Source organism: Pipistrellus kuhlii, unplaced genomic scaffold (genome assembly GCF_014108245.1).
Source record: "Pipistrellus kuhlii isolate mPipKuh1 unplaced genomic scaffold, mPipKuh1.p scaffold_m20_p_36, whole genome shotgun sequence".
Taxonomy (NCBI): Eukaryota; Metazoa; Chordata; class Mammalia; order Chiroptera; family Vespertilionidae; genus Pipistrellus; species Pipistrellus kuhlii.
In genome coordinates, this window is record NW_023425536.1 from 5,228,071 (window position 1) to 5,242,762 (window position 14,692).

Here is a 14,692-nt window from a genome sequence, read left to right on the forward strand (position 1 = left end):
GTGCCCTCTGGGAATCCCCCCCGCAGACCCCACGTTATTAACACATGACAACTCCCACTGCTCTTTTACAGCTTTTAACCCCAAAGGTGTGTTTCTAACTTCCATTTTAGATCACTGCATGAAGCTACTTAAAAAAATCATCATCTAATAAACTAATTTTCTGAAGTGGTTTTCAAACACTTCAAACGTAATTCTAACTTAATAAAAATGCAATCTGAAACCCCAGTGCAGCAGACAGTAGAGAGAAGACTGCAAGTGGGTTCTTCAAGCAGCTTCATGCTCCGGGTCAGGCAGGAAAACCGGGAAATAGGGAGCTCCCCTGTGGGCCATGGGTTCCTCGCAGATGGAGTGTGAAGACCAGTGTCTTCCGGAAGTTACTGTGCCTGAGGAATACATGGAGTCAGAGGCTGAGGAGACAGTGCTATAGGCAGAAGATGACAGTAGTTCCAATAACTTCTCAAACCAACCCCCGCCTGGGCTCTGCAGCCAGGGTGCCACCCACAAAGTGCAGGCGGCGGTCAAGGTCACAGAGTGAGCGAGCTGCTCTGCTCCGGCCACTGGAACCCTGGAGCCAGGGTTTGGTTCGCTGCACGCCCACTGCCCTACTTAAAAAAGCACCTACCTCGTATGTCTCCTGTAGGCAGCTGCTTCCCTTTTGTTTTAAATGTTTAGAAATTATAAACAAGTGACTTTACCCCCAGAGAACCCAATGAACCAGCCACTCAACCGAATTCATCTGACTTCGCAGCAGCAGCAGCAGCAGCAGCAGCTAATACTTTGCTTGCGTTCTCCCTTCTCTCCACTGGCCTCGGCAAGAGCGACCTCTCATTAGCCACAGACCTCACTCACGGCGCTGCAGGGCACTCCCTCCTGCTAATGCACTCCAGCCCCGTCAGGCCTTCAGTCTCCCGACGCCAGACGGTAGATCTCCGTGGTCACAGAACGCTCCCAAGTGGGTTAACGCCTTCCGAAGAAGGCTGTGAGGGGCCAGCAGACAAAAGGGACAGGAGGCCCAAGGCTACGTCAGATGGCGCTGTGCGGCCCCGCCTCATCCATCCAGCACACCCACGGGTGTCGGAGGAGCCTGGGCCGGCACTGTGACTGCCGCAGAGTGCGCCTGGCAGTCCCTCCGCTCACAGTGCTCTCGGACGGGACGCTTGTTCCCGGCTCCTGTGTTTACACTACAAGTCGAGCCTGGTGAGAGCGGGCCTCGGGGCCTGTAGACTGTCGCCAGTGCACTTGATAAACGTTTCTCAGCGAATGTACTACTTTAAAAATCTCAGAATGCTGTCCAGCTACTCTGAAATTATAACGCACAGTTGGAAACTGTGAAACACTTTGAAGAATGCCACCCATCCCATTTATGACAGGAAGCACTCCCCTTTCTTTTTAGTCCTTTTGATTTCAGAATTTACTGTTGAAGAGAAAAAAATCTGCCTGGGGAACATGATCTGGGAAGCCCATTAACCCTCATTTAGAGATCCATTTTGTAAGTGTAAACAGAAAGACAGGCTCATGGCTTTTGTGAGTTAATAAGTCTAACACTGCAGTAAACAAACCTGCTTTTTCAATTTGCGTCCTTAAATTAGATTTAACTTTGCTTTAAAGTGAGCTCACTGCTGGTAAGAGAAGCCTGCCGGGGGGCCAGGAGCGGGAAGGCAGCCGGACAGACGGTATTTCCAGCAAGTGTTTTGTCTGGGGCGTCTGTGATGGTCCAGTGTGGCTCACCTGCTCACTCTCCCGAGAAAAGATAGGAGAGCCGTCAGCTGACAAGGAAAGATTTCCAACATTTTACTGAGATCCTAGCACTTCCCATCGTTTCTCTCACCTTACTCATTCTTATTCTCAAAGGGCTACAATTGTAACACTATTTTTTTAACTAAAGGAAATGAAAAGCCACTCTATTTGCTGTCACAGAGCCAGGTTAATAAATCCCAGGCCTGGGGTTAAGACAACAAAGGAGGCATCAGAGGCCCTGGCTCTTTCTCCAGGACTCACCCTGACCTTGCTCAGCCAGGGCCTCCGCCCTCACCTGCCTGTCAGCTGTCTGTGCCGGCTGTCCCCAGTGACAACCTGAGCGGCAGGGCTGCCAAGACAGGGTCCCCTGACACCTCTCCCGCACCGCCCTCACAGGACACTCTGCAAGGGCGCGGGCATGGAGTGAAGGCGAGGCGGAGGCGACGACACACCTCCCTGTGCGTCCTCTCAGGGAAATGCTGCTCGTCTCCTTCCTTAGAGACACAATTTTATTTAAGGATGTTAGTGCCATTAAAGGCAGACCTCGGAAGCCCATGTTGGCTCTCCCTTGAAATACACCAGGTTTGCCCTCCTTCCGTCAACAGTGCACTTGCCACTGCGTTCTGATCAGTACCAGGTGTACCAGTTAACAGTGAAGATTTTTTCCAAAAGACGGCATTACACATGTGTTGATAAATATGTGGTTTGATATGTATGCTATTTTGTTGTATTGATAGCAAGCTTCAAAACTTGTATGTCAAATTTGCTGAAGGTGTCAACATATTTTTACGCTTAAAGATATAAAATTTCGTGCCAAAAAAAAAAAAAAAGCATTTGTGGGAAGTTGCAATTCATTACTTTATTTTGAAGAAAAGTGCTGCTGAAAGTTATTGTATACTTCGAGAAGCTTATGGTGAACAACTCCATCTTAAGATATTTGTGAACGCTGGTTTAAATGCTTTGAAAGTGATAATTTCTATGTGAAAGACAAAAAAACGTCCAGGTCAACCAAAAAAGTTTGAAGATCAACAATTACAAGCATTATTGGATGAAGATGCATGCCAAACTCAAAAACAACTTGCATAAAGATTAAACATTGTTCAGCAAACAATTTCCGATCGTTTACAAGCAATGGGAAAGATTTTAAAGGAAGGTAAATGGGCGCCCCATCAACTGAACGAAAGACAAATGAAAACTGAAATGTCATCAGTGAAAGGTGGCTTCAACGAAAGAAGGTCTTTTTTGCATCAAATTGTGACTGGCGATAAAAATGGATTTATTTTGAGAATCCCAAATGCACAAAATCACGGGTTGATCCAGGTCAACCATCAACATGGACTGCAAGGCCAAATCGCTTCGGAAAGAAGACAATGTTCTACGTTTGGTGGGATCAGGAAGGTGTGGTGTATTATGAGTTTCTAAAACCAAGTAAAACTGTTGGTACTAATTGCTGCTGACAACAAATAATCAATTTGAACCACGCTGTGATCATGAAACAACCAGAATGTTCCAGAAGACACGGCAAAGTAATTTTGCTTCATGATGATGCACCATCACACACTTCAAAATCAGTTAAAGACACGTTAAAAGATCTTGCCTGGGAAGTATTAACCCACCCGCCGTATTCACCAGACCTTGCTCCTTCAGATCACCACTTGTTCTGATGGATGGCACACGCCCTTTCTGAGCAGCACTTCAAAAAGTACAAAGAAGTGGGAAATTTGGTCTCTGAATGGTTTGTCTCAAAACAAGAAAAGTTCTATTGGGTCGGTATCCACCAATTACCTGAAAGATGGGGGAATGTGTAGCTAGCAATGGACATTACTTTGAATAAAGCACTTTTGGTGTTTCTCTTGAAATTATCGTGTTTCCTTTGATTATAAAATCATTAACCAGCACACCTAGTAAGCCTGCAACCAGGAGATAGCACTGCTTTTTCCACTGTGTAACAGGGGACACAGGGCCTCTGCTGGGAAAAGGCTTTACTGTTGCCAGAGATGTGAGCACGGGTACCTCCGCTGACAAGCTCAGAAGGGATCCATGCCTCACCACATCCCTCCATACCGCCAGGGTCCCACGCTCTAGGCTTTGCCATGGCGGCCAGAGGCTGGCTCTCACGTGTGCTTCATCACGGCCTCTGCTGTCCCAACCACCACGTGTCAGACTCTGGTACCTGCTGCTCCAGAAACCCTGGCAATCCAGGAAAAGTCCTCTAGAAAAATGAAGTACTGGGCACTGAGGATAAACAGAGAGGCTCTCTTGGGGCTTACAGTTCAGTAGAAAGTTTAAGAAAAACTCAGTAACCAGCAAGTGTGGATATCCATGTCACGGAACAGGGTGCAGTGAGGGAAGCAGGGGGACCCCAAGATGTGGTCAAAGACTCCATGTGCACTGAGAGCTAAAGGGGAAAAGACACCTGCTCCTGGTCAGGGCCCCCAGACCGTGGTCAGCCGTACCATGTTCCCCGAAACACTATCCTCTCTTCTCCCAACCTGATGCCATTTCTCCCAAGCCGTAACGTGCCGAACTGAGTCAGCTTCGGTGTTAAGTGCTCTGTTCCTTTTCTTTACAAACTCCAACAAGGACGACTGGACTGTAACTGCTTGCTTACAAGATCCTTTTTGGGACAATCTGGCAGATTTTGCCGTCGATGGCGCACTTTTTTTGTCTTTGTTGTTTAACAAACATCTGACCAGCCCAATGTGCTGTAGCAATCCTGGCCTCTGGGGTAAGAGCGGATATTGATTTAAAAGGTGAAGTCTTTTACTTTGTCATTATTTACAACTGCTTCTGAAAAATCGCTTCATCGCAGTCTACCAGAGGAGGTAGTTATCTGTTGCAAGGTTTCTACAGAAAACTTCCAGCGGCTCCAAAGTGAGTAACAGAGAAAGAAAACTCAAAGAAAGAACTACCCAGGGATAGCTTTCCAATCCTGGAGGATATCTTCTAGAACATTTATTTCATAAGCCCAATACCACAAAGAAGCCTCACACACATATAACTAAAGAATTACGTAAGGGCTCTGTTCTCTCCACATCGTTAAAGGCGCCTGGTTTAAGCAGACAGCTGTGTCTAGAGCGAACTGAAACAAACAAACAAACAAACAAACAAACTCCCTCTTCAATCCATACCTAGGCCAGCTCTCAAACTCGGGAAAGAACAGCAGCGTTGTGTCGAAGGGCAGCTGTGCCCCTCACACACTGTCCTGACTTTAAAAAAATCAATAGTCACACATTTATAGCTCACCTACTAACATTCAGATTCATCAGCTCGTGACCAGGTCAAGGGGCCGATGAAGAAGCTGGGACAGGCCTCGCCCTGCAGAACCACTTCACTAATTGCCACTCACTATTCTGACCCCCCACATGGGTCTCCTGTTATGTTCCATCTGTCAGGACGGTGCCTCCGACAATGCGGGTCATGCCTGGGAGGGGACGACCTGGGAAGCTCCGGGGCACGGATGCACCCAGGGAGGCCTCTGGGAGGGAGGCAGACACCCAGCCAGGCTGGGGCAGCACTAAGACCGGGCGGGGCGCCTCGCAGACCCTCGTCTGTCCAACCAGCAGACAAGACACGGGATACAGGACCTGTGCTCAGCACGGCCAGCCTGCCTCTGTGCTGCTTAGGTTCCCATGGAGCGGACCAAGGAGGAAGGAGGCACCAAGTTCACTACCAGGCATCTTACTAACGTAAACTGAAGTGGCAACAGAGCCAGAGATTACACCTCACCTGTCCTTTAAACTGGCCGGACGCCACCGGAAAGCCACCGGGAGAAGGGAACAGAGCCTCCCCGCTCCTGGCAGGAGGTCTGCCATGGGAGGGGATGAGCTGGACCACAGCTGCTGCCCACTGTAGCCTTCAGAGATGTGACGCCTGGCTAAGCCTGGGTTCTCTGCCCTGCCCACGCCGCTCCAGCGGTCTAATCATGAAATGCTCTCAGTTCACAGGACCTATGCTTTTGGCCCAGATAAAATTTAAAAATGAGCAGCAGAGCTGTCAGACCATTGCATGCTGGGAATCGTAACTTCCGCCTCTGGGCTTCAAATAAATGCTGTCCTGTTTTCTTTTCAAGCAAACAGTGGTTCTTAGGACAATGCTCTGAGATCCGTGTGCTCCCTGCACAGGCAGAACCCACCGTGGAGGGGCCTCCACAGGGCTCCGAGGCCGCCTCAGCCAGAGCGGAGGACAGGCAGTGATGCGGAGAAGGCCTGCAAGGCTGGGTGCTTTCCCATTTGCAATCGACCTTGAAGGCGTCCTTTTCGGAGCAGGAGGCGCCGGCCCTGGCTGAGCAGCGTGGCCCCTGTGCATTGTGGTGGAACACGTTTGCCTCACAACTGACTGGCTCCTCTGGGTGTGCTTGCTCCTACGACTTCTGCTTTGCCATTCTTTCTTCTTCCCAGGAGATTCTGTTCCCACCTCTCCCAGGCTCTGTTCTCTGGGCTCTGCGCAGGGTGGCCTCACAGCTGCTGCCACCTTCCTAGCCTGGCTGTTGTGGCCGTGGCCGGCACTGCGAGACGAGGTGAAAACACTTTTCTTTGTGAAGCAGTGGCTGTTGGAGCTGTGTTCTAACTGGAGCGGTTTTGCCTGCACTACACCTTTGGCAATGTTCTGGGGACATTTTGATGCCAGAACTGGGGTGGGCTACTACTGGCATCTCACGGGCAAACACCAGGTTGCTAAACACCCAACAATGCACAGCACAGGACAGCCCCCACCCCCAGCGGCAATGATCCATGCACATGTCAGAGCAAGGCGTCCCCCACCCCGTTAGAGTTTACCAGGTGCCTCGGAGCTCTAACAGCTGGGTAGATTATACTTTTCTCCCTGTCATTCCTGATAGATTAAAAATTAAAAAAAATCAGTTGAAAAATAAAATCTGACCATTTTATACCAATTGAGTGATGGTGAATATCTCAATAGAAGTCACATGACATTGGATGCTCACCAACTTTTCTCATGACAATCCTGTGAAGGGGTTAAGGAATTTTAAAAGCAATTTGCTGCATCACAATGCACTTTTTTTTTTTTTTTAAGTAAATGGAACAGGAAATAATAGAAAATATAAGAGTTAAGACGGTGCCATGAAACATTCTTTGCCACCTGGCTGCAGTCAAGCAGCCAGGAGCCAGCAGCCTTGTCTAGGTTCTACTATGCAGTCGAAGAAAACGGGCCGGGCGGGGGGCAATGTATTGGGACCTGGGCCCACGTCCATTGGTTGTGAAACCAATGCCTGGGCCAACACCAGGTGCTCAGCCTGGGCGCTCCATGAGATCAAAACACGGAAGAGTTGCTCACACGCTCACGAGCAGGTATCTGCCTTCTCACATGGGGCCAGGCACAGGTGGTGCCCGACAGACCGACTGGCAGAAAATCAGGGACACAATCCCCTCACTCTGCATTCCAACCTGACCAAGGCGGCTCTTCCTTTCAATCAGCAGTGTTCCCCACACACACTGAGAGGACGAACCGGTAATGGCTTCTCCCACAGAATTACTTTCTTGCTCAATCCACCTGTCACAACATCAGAGCGAGGCACGCTACCGTGGGGTCTTTCTAAGCCATGTCCTCCACTTCCTCCCTCTGAGACAGTTAAGGTGATGAGTTGCTGTTTCTGAACTTTCAAAAAATTAACTTGAGGTGGGTCCCCAATTTTGAAGTGCCTAACTGCAGTCTGTGGAAATAAAGTTGATTCAGGGCCAGCCATGCGCTCGGGGAAAAGGTCACGCAGCCACACTCCCATGGATCTCTGCTCACTCCCAGGGCCCAGCTCTTTTACAGCTGAGGAGCCTGCTACAGAGGGCAGAAATCCATGACTTAAAATGGGATCTTAGAAAACGTCTTTTGTTCCAAGAATCCATGTCCAATATATTTTTAAACTTTTATGGCTCTGGTTGAGCCAATCTGCTCAAAAACAAAGAAATATTCAGCTCCTTTTCCGTCCTGGTGAGAGGCGCTGGCATCTGGCTAGTCGTGTCGGACTCAGGATGTAAGAGGTGGTGACCCCACAGCCAGGTTCCTCTCCAGGCCCAGGAGCCGAGCATCCCCGCAGAGCCCACTTTCCAGAGGCGGAGTGGCCACAGGGGGTGGTTTAGGATGGATGCTTCATTCTGTTCGTCCTTATGCACTTTTCCTCTAAGACTCTGAACACGTGGTATCCCTTTGCCCAGAGCAGACCTGGGGATTCACATCACCTGGAGGACAGGCCGTGTAACCTACCTTTTTTTACCTCAGATGTAAAAAAAGCTGGTGGGCAACAGACCAGGCATCGTGCTCAGAAACTCTGGGACCAGACCAGACATCCTGTGAACACAACCAAGCCCAGAGCAACACAAGTAACCCAAATACTGAGCCACATAAAGAGAATTATTAAAAATAAACTTCCCAATGGACTTGCACCTGTCCACACACACAGTGGGAGAAGGGAGGAGGAGGAAAGGGACAAGGGGGGTGGTGGCGGAGAAGCAGCTGAAGCAGCTACTGAACGGAGGCCCCGGTCTGTGCTAGGACAGGCGGTCGCCTGCCAACAAGAGCTCTGAAGAGACGGGTGATCGGGAGTGAGCAGTGAGACTCAGCTTCAAGGACACATGTGAAATAAGAGGCTCACCCCTCAGAAAGTGACTTCCCATGAGCATGTGCTCTCGGGAAAAACGCCAGTCCAAAGGAGAGGAAGGGGCCTTCTATGCCTTAGGAAATACGGGGAACACCCCGCCCCGGTCGCATGCACTCCCTGCTCTGTGCTGGGGTTCGCAGACACCCAATCCAGCACTCCGGTCCCAGGGCTTGAGGGGGCGCCTGCACAGAGCACTTTCCCCAGGGCGCTGCACAGCCTGCCGCACTCTAGGGTCTCCGCCAGCTCTGAAGAGCCTGCCATTTATTACACATTTGAGAGCCCTGATAATGACTGAAAGACACTGTTCCTATTGGCTCAGCCAAGGAGAAGCACTGAGAATGAAGTCAGAGCCCTCAAGACTTTTCTCACCAAAACGTAATCCTTTCTTCCATGAAATGTTCTGTCACTTAAAATAAGGGCAGATGGTTATTCTACTAAATTCTTGCTAATCAGTGTCACAATAAATCACACGTAACCAATCATGTTTCTAGAAAACTTGATGCTTTTCTGCTTCCGAGTGACATTTCAAGGAAACACCAGTGAGATGGACTGCCAGTGCAACTACCTACCACATGTCAGGACGAGAGAGCTGGGGAAGGAGGCACCCCGTTACAATGAAAGCCCAACGGGGCCCAGGCCTCCAGGCCCCCCTCGGCCAGGCCCCTGCCCACCCCCACACAGGGGTCAACCAACTCCAGATGGGGCAGACCCAATCAGCTCCCTCACTAGGAGTGCTGTCTATGTTTTAAAACAGTTCAAAGGAGGAACGACAAAAACAAAAAGAATTATTTCGAGACGTGCTAATTACATGAAATCCAAGTTGCAGAGTCCATAAAGATTTACTGACAGATGGGCATGGCTGTTTGTTTGCATGTCTCTCTGGCAGCTTCCAAGCTACAAAGGCACAGGTGCACAGTGGGGACAGGAACCGTGTGGCCTGAAATATTAACTATCTGTTCCTTTACAAAGCCTGCTGACCCCCGTCCTAGCACATGCCAGCTCCCACGGTGGCACTTGCTGCTGCCTCTGTATGAAAGTTACCCTTGGCCCCTTGGGTTCTGCCCCGAATGCCACTTGTCTGTGTGGTCTTTCCCAAGTGCTCTATCTAGAGACAACCAGCCCAGTGTCACCTGTATGCCTCCAGTGTCATTCATACCTGAGAGTGTTTTGTTTATTTACTTATGCACTGTCTTTCCAGAAGAACCTACATTTCCTCAGGGTGGCCCCCAGTTGTGGTGCCCCCTGCTGTGTCCCTAGTACCTGGCACGGTACTAGTGAACTGTGTGACACCAAAATCAGCTCAGGCCCTGGTCTCCTGCCCCCAGGATCCAGGCAGAGGAGACGCCTGGCTTAGGCATCATGGTGTAGTTTGTGAGTTGTAAGACAAACAACCAAATAACACCTGTTACGCTTTCCAAAGGTTTGGGAGGTAATAAACAACTAAACTGAGCTGTAAGTTAAGAACGTGACATGTTTTATGCCAAAAGGAAGGGGAGCAAATAGTGTCGACCAGCTCATGGCTTCCGGCTGAGTGACAGGTGCCCGGGCCTGCTTTGATCCTCCCGCCTTCGTCTGTTCACTGCCCGTCACGGGGGCCTGGCATTTCAGTGGTATTCAGCTGGTTAAAACGTAACCTCATGTCTGTATATAGAAACATCTTTAAACACTAAAATATAAGAGCTGAAATAAACAGCACATCTGATCTGTGTCTTCTGAAGCTATAGGTGTCTTCTCTGAAGGTTTTCAATTAACTCTTGAATTCACTGAATTTTAAAATGTAAAACAATGGTCCTTTCCAAGTTACTCAGCTGGTTTTTCTCTCTCTCTTCCCCTCCCTTCCTCCCTCTCTTAAAAAAAAAAAAAAAAAAAAAAAAAAGATCAATGAAAACATGCCCTTGGGTAAGGATTAAAAAAAAAAAAAAGTAAAGCTATGTCCAACTTACAGTTTAATCTAATAATAAGCTATATTTTCTCCATTTACCCTGTTTTAATGATTGTAAAATTAATTTTAATAGCATTTTATTTAACCCAAAATATCATTTTGACAGTTTAACCAACAAGAAGAAATTACTAATAGGATATTTTGCTTTTTTTTTCATGCTACGTCTTTAGTATCCACTGTTCCTTTCACACCCGGAGCCACAGATCAAGGGATCAACAGCCATGTGTGCCTGATGGGCACCCTGAAAAACTGCAGTTTTTAAATGCTCAGTTATTTTCACCTGAACACAAACCAAACTTACTTGCATTTTAGGAGTTTTACATAACAGAACTTTTCTTGTATTTTACTTAAGATGACTAAATACATTAATTATTTTATAGACAAAAACCCTTGGCACTCATCTTAGGATTCATGGTGTATTCTTTACAAGAAGCTAAACGGTATTACGAACCACATCATATTGCTTTCCCACAAGCATCCAATTTTGCTTTTCAACCCACAGCTGTTAGATTTCGTTTTCATTTCCGTTACACATGGTTCCCTCCTTGTCCTGGCTGAAGGCGACCGCGCAGCTCTGGCACACGGGCCTCCCATTTCCCCACAAGCAGCAGGATGGCGCCACCAGCCCGCAAAGCTGACCGCCCCAGTCTGTAACTCAGGAGCACCCCACCCTGCCTCGCACATTCCTTTAGGAGACTGTGTCCCTCCTTAAGGTTTAAAGAGGGAAAACCGGTAATAAGCAGGTCCTGGGGGGCCCCTGCTGGAGGGAGCCTGACCAGGGAGCAGCTTCCACTTGGCTGCAAGGGTCTGCTCTTCACTCACAGCCACACAGCAGGGGAGGGGGGGGGGCACTGCTGATGGAAATCACAATGCAGTTCCACAGTCTGGGAAGCTCTGGACCACTCTGTTCACAACAAGAGGGCCCACTGTTTGCGCTGAGGGCAGTCCTGTTACCTCTGCATCCTGCTGGGAGAGGCAGTATGTCCTTTCGAGGCTCCGCAGAGTTCTGGGGTTCAGGGTCTTCTGCTCCAACAGATGCTCCAGAAGTAAGACCAGCTGATCTGGAAGGAGCTGAGGGCACACAAATAGCCAGTGAAAATGCCGTTCAGCTTACAAGGACTAAAACACAGACATTTAGAACAAAGACAGCAAGCCCAGGGCGGCCAGGTATTCAGCAAGTGTCAGAGGACTCTGGCCGACCTCAGGACTTACCTTGTACCCTCAGAACAGAGCAAACCTTATGTACCTTTTTTTAGGTTGTGTGTTTAAGGTGTACAATGTGATGATTTTAATATACAGACACTGTGAAATGACAAAAACGATATTTATCTTCATAAAACATCCTCATGGTTAATTAGATTCCTTTCTTTATGGCAAACATACGCCAAAAATGTCATTTAACCTAGACCAAGATTCCAGGGACCTCCTGATCTTAGGCATGGGAGTTTAACAGAAGTAAGCTGCTTTCAGAGTTTCTTTCTCACCACTGGAACCTTGCCAATGTGTACCAAGAAATGGAGAGCATGTCTCACAAACACTCCCTTATAAAAATCATGTTTATTATTCCATTACAATTTTTTAATATGTTGTAAATATGATCACACACACACGCTCACCCATACTCCTAAGTTTTCACACAGGGTAGGTAAAAATTGGTGTTATATAGTAAAGGACAGAGAGGAGGGCGTTTTTATATGGTACAAAAGTAATGAACGGTTTATGAACAAACACTGGGAATCCAAGAAGGTAGAGTCTTAGTCATGATGTGCTACAATGCCTAGTTTCGCCCCTAGAGCAGAGAGCTCTCACACACTATAAAAGGAGGAAAGAATGCATTTTAAATACATTTTGGAGGAGCTGAAAAATATTCTAGAACCGAGGTTTTAATATTATTACTATGAATGCCACTACTCTCGCCATTCAGCCTTACTCCCTCCCGACTTATGTCCTGAGCATCTGTTACTGAGCCCAAACTTACAAGTCTGCAAATCCATGCTAGGCCAACAGAACATTCACAAGAACACTGGCTGCCAGCTAGAGCCTTCCTTCGTTTTGTTATTCCTAAGAAATTTTAAACATTATTGGCATCTCTCCCCACCTCTCATTACCTTTCTGCCCCCAAGTGTGCACTCTGCCTGCACCCCCTCCCTCAGAATGCACATGGGGAAACCAGGTGAACCGCAGGTACAACGCTCACCATGAAATTCCACAAAGAAAGCATGTTTTGTATGTCCACACCCCACCCTCCTAAGTTCTACTATAATCCCTCTTCCCCACAGGCACACCCTGGCTTCTTGGGCATTTTTCCTTCATAACATCACCTACGATCCTGTGGACCGCCTCCAGCTGACAGGAGGAATCAGGTGCCCTCAGCTAACACAGAGAATTACAACCAACACGAAGCCCCCAGGGACTTGGAGACAACTGACAATTTCCTTCCAGGGGAGTCACGTGCCTATAAGATACTTTAAAATAACACATATATACACACATATATGGCTAACAGGAGACTGACTGCTCGCTATGACACGCACTGACTCCCAGAGGATGGTGCAAAACGAAGGAAGGCTCTAGCTGGCAGCCGGAAGGCCCCAATCAGCCCTGATTGCTGGCCAGGCCTACCTGTGCACAAATTCCGGTGTTACTACATAACAACCAGAAACAAAAAAAGCCAGTTTTCCATTTTCTATAGTTTTAGAACATGAGCCCACTTTTACAATATTAAGAGAAATCCAGGGCCACCAGCCTCTGGAGCCTCCTGACCCGGCCACAGCACGAGCCCGTGGCTGGTGGGAAGTCAGGGTGCTCTACCCCAGGCTCGGCGGCTCGGCCAGCGCCCAGGCTGCCTGGCCCTCCTTCCTGTCCATCTTGCCCTCCAGCCTCCTCCTCTGGATCTGCCTTCCTTGAGGTCTCTGGGGACGGGAGGGGTTCATCCAGCCTGACCCAGAGTGCCCCCTCAGGTCACTCCCTGGCTGCCTTCCAACCTCTTCACAGAGCTTGACCTTTATCCCCCACTAAAGTCTCTTCTACCTTAGTCATCCCTTTCCCAAGTATGGTCCACACAACCACTACCCTGAGGTGGCCTGGCATGGGCACCCCTGAGCAGCAGCCCACCTGCCTCAATAGGTGGTGGAGAGAGGAGGGGAGGACAGGAACCCAGACTGGGTCAGAGTGGCCGCCCAGCCCTGAGCCCCACAGCATTCTCAAAACTGGTGCAGCCAAGCCCAGGGTAGCAGGCGCTCAAATGGGGAGGCCACACCGGGTGCAGAAGATGGGTTCTGGGAAAGGGCAAGTACACCCAGCGGCTGGGGGTAGGGTCTGGTTCACTGAATAAGCCAGCTTGGACAACTGGCAGAATTGCAGCGAAGACAGAGGAGAAAGAAAAGCATCCCTCTATTCTGTGTCCACACTTACAAACAGGCCTATTGTTAGAACTTAAACCAGAGACCCACGGAGGAAAGAAGCCCCTGAGGAAGATTAGCTCAGTCCTAGACTTCACCTAACTGGGCTCAATCAATAAACCAATTCCAGTTTGAAATGGAAGAATCACGGTTATGTGAGCCCATGGAAACATCTGGAGTCACCTTTTATGTCTTATGACCTTTCTCTAAGCAGAAGTCCGTGCATCTACACACAGAGACCGAACAAAAGGATCCCTGAACGCGTCTGTCCTCTCCCGATTTTACACAATGGTAAACACTTAAAGCTAAGCCCCTGACTAAAGATAAACAGCTGAGATGGAACGGAGGAGGTTTTTAATAAGTTTAATTGCTCTAATTAGAGAGAGGTAAAGAACAGGCACGCACACAGTGCTCCAGGTAGCCCTCCTGGGCACGGAGGCGCCACGGACTGCTTTGTGGCAAGAGCCGGCCTGTTCAGAGGTGGAAGGAGGCAGAGGACCCCACGCAGGCGTGAGAACGGCCCTCCCTCCATAAGCGTAATGCCCCAGGGTTGCCCGGCCCACTCCAGAATGGGCTTGCGTAAGGGAGTCTCACTCAGTTAACAACTTGTAGTCACCTGCCTTTCAACTCCAACGCTTCTAATTTTCCAGGGAAAAACAGTTTCTAAGCAACGAGAAAAACGGAGAAAAATCAGTGATCAAATAGTTTAGTATAGACAATAAAACTAATTATGTATCCTTCATTCACCAATGAGCAAGTAAACATTACACAATTTTTAGATTACAGACCTTAGAAGAGGATATTAAAGCAAAAGTGTGGTAAGTAGAGAACATTTCTCTTTTAAAAATAATCATTTAATCCCTGTAAAAACACCATATGATGAAAGAAAAAATACTATGTAATAAACCAAAAGTTTGCAAAGCAACTGAGAGAGATGCACTTCCAATGTGCTCAGATGGTGCAGTGGGGACGGGAAATGTGTGGGTCATTCCCCTGCTCAGA

At 48.5% G+C, this 14,692-nt stretch overlaps 1 protein-coding gene across 2 annotated transcripts in view; it reads right to left on the bottom strand.

Annotated features, from left to right (window-relative positions):
* The window catches only part of LOC118732247 (aminopeptidase O (putative)), a 287,553-nt gene that overhangs the window by 11,484 nt on the left and 261,377 nt on the right, over positions 1 to 14,692 (bottom strand). The window contains exons 13-14 of one of the 2 annotated variants that reach the window (XM_045570736.1): positions 11,244 to 11,360; positions 1,618 to 1,740 (exon numbers count right to left, since the gene is read on the bottom strand). In XM_045570736.1, coding sequence (XP_045426692.1) covers positions 1,618 to 1,740; positions 11,244 to 11,360 — 240 coding nt within the window. The remainder of the gene's footprint in view (positions 1 to 1,617; positions 1,741 to 11,243; positions 11,361 to 14,692) is intronic. The other variant, XM_045570737.1, reaches the window with a different exon arrangement.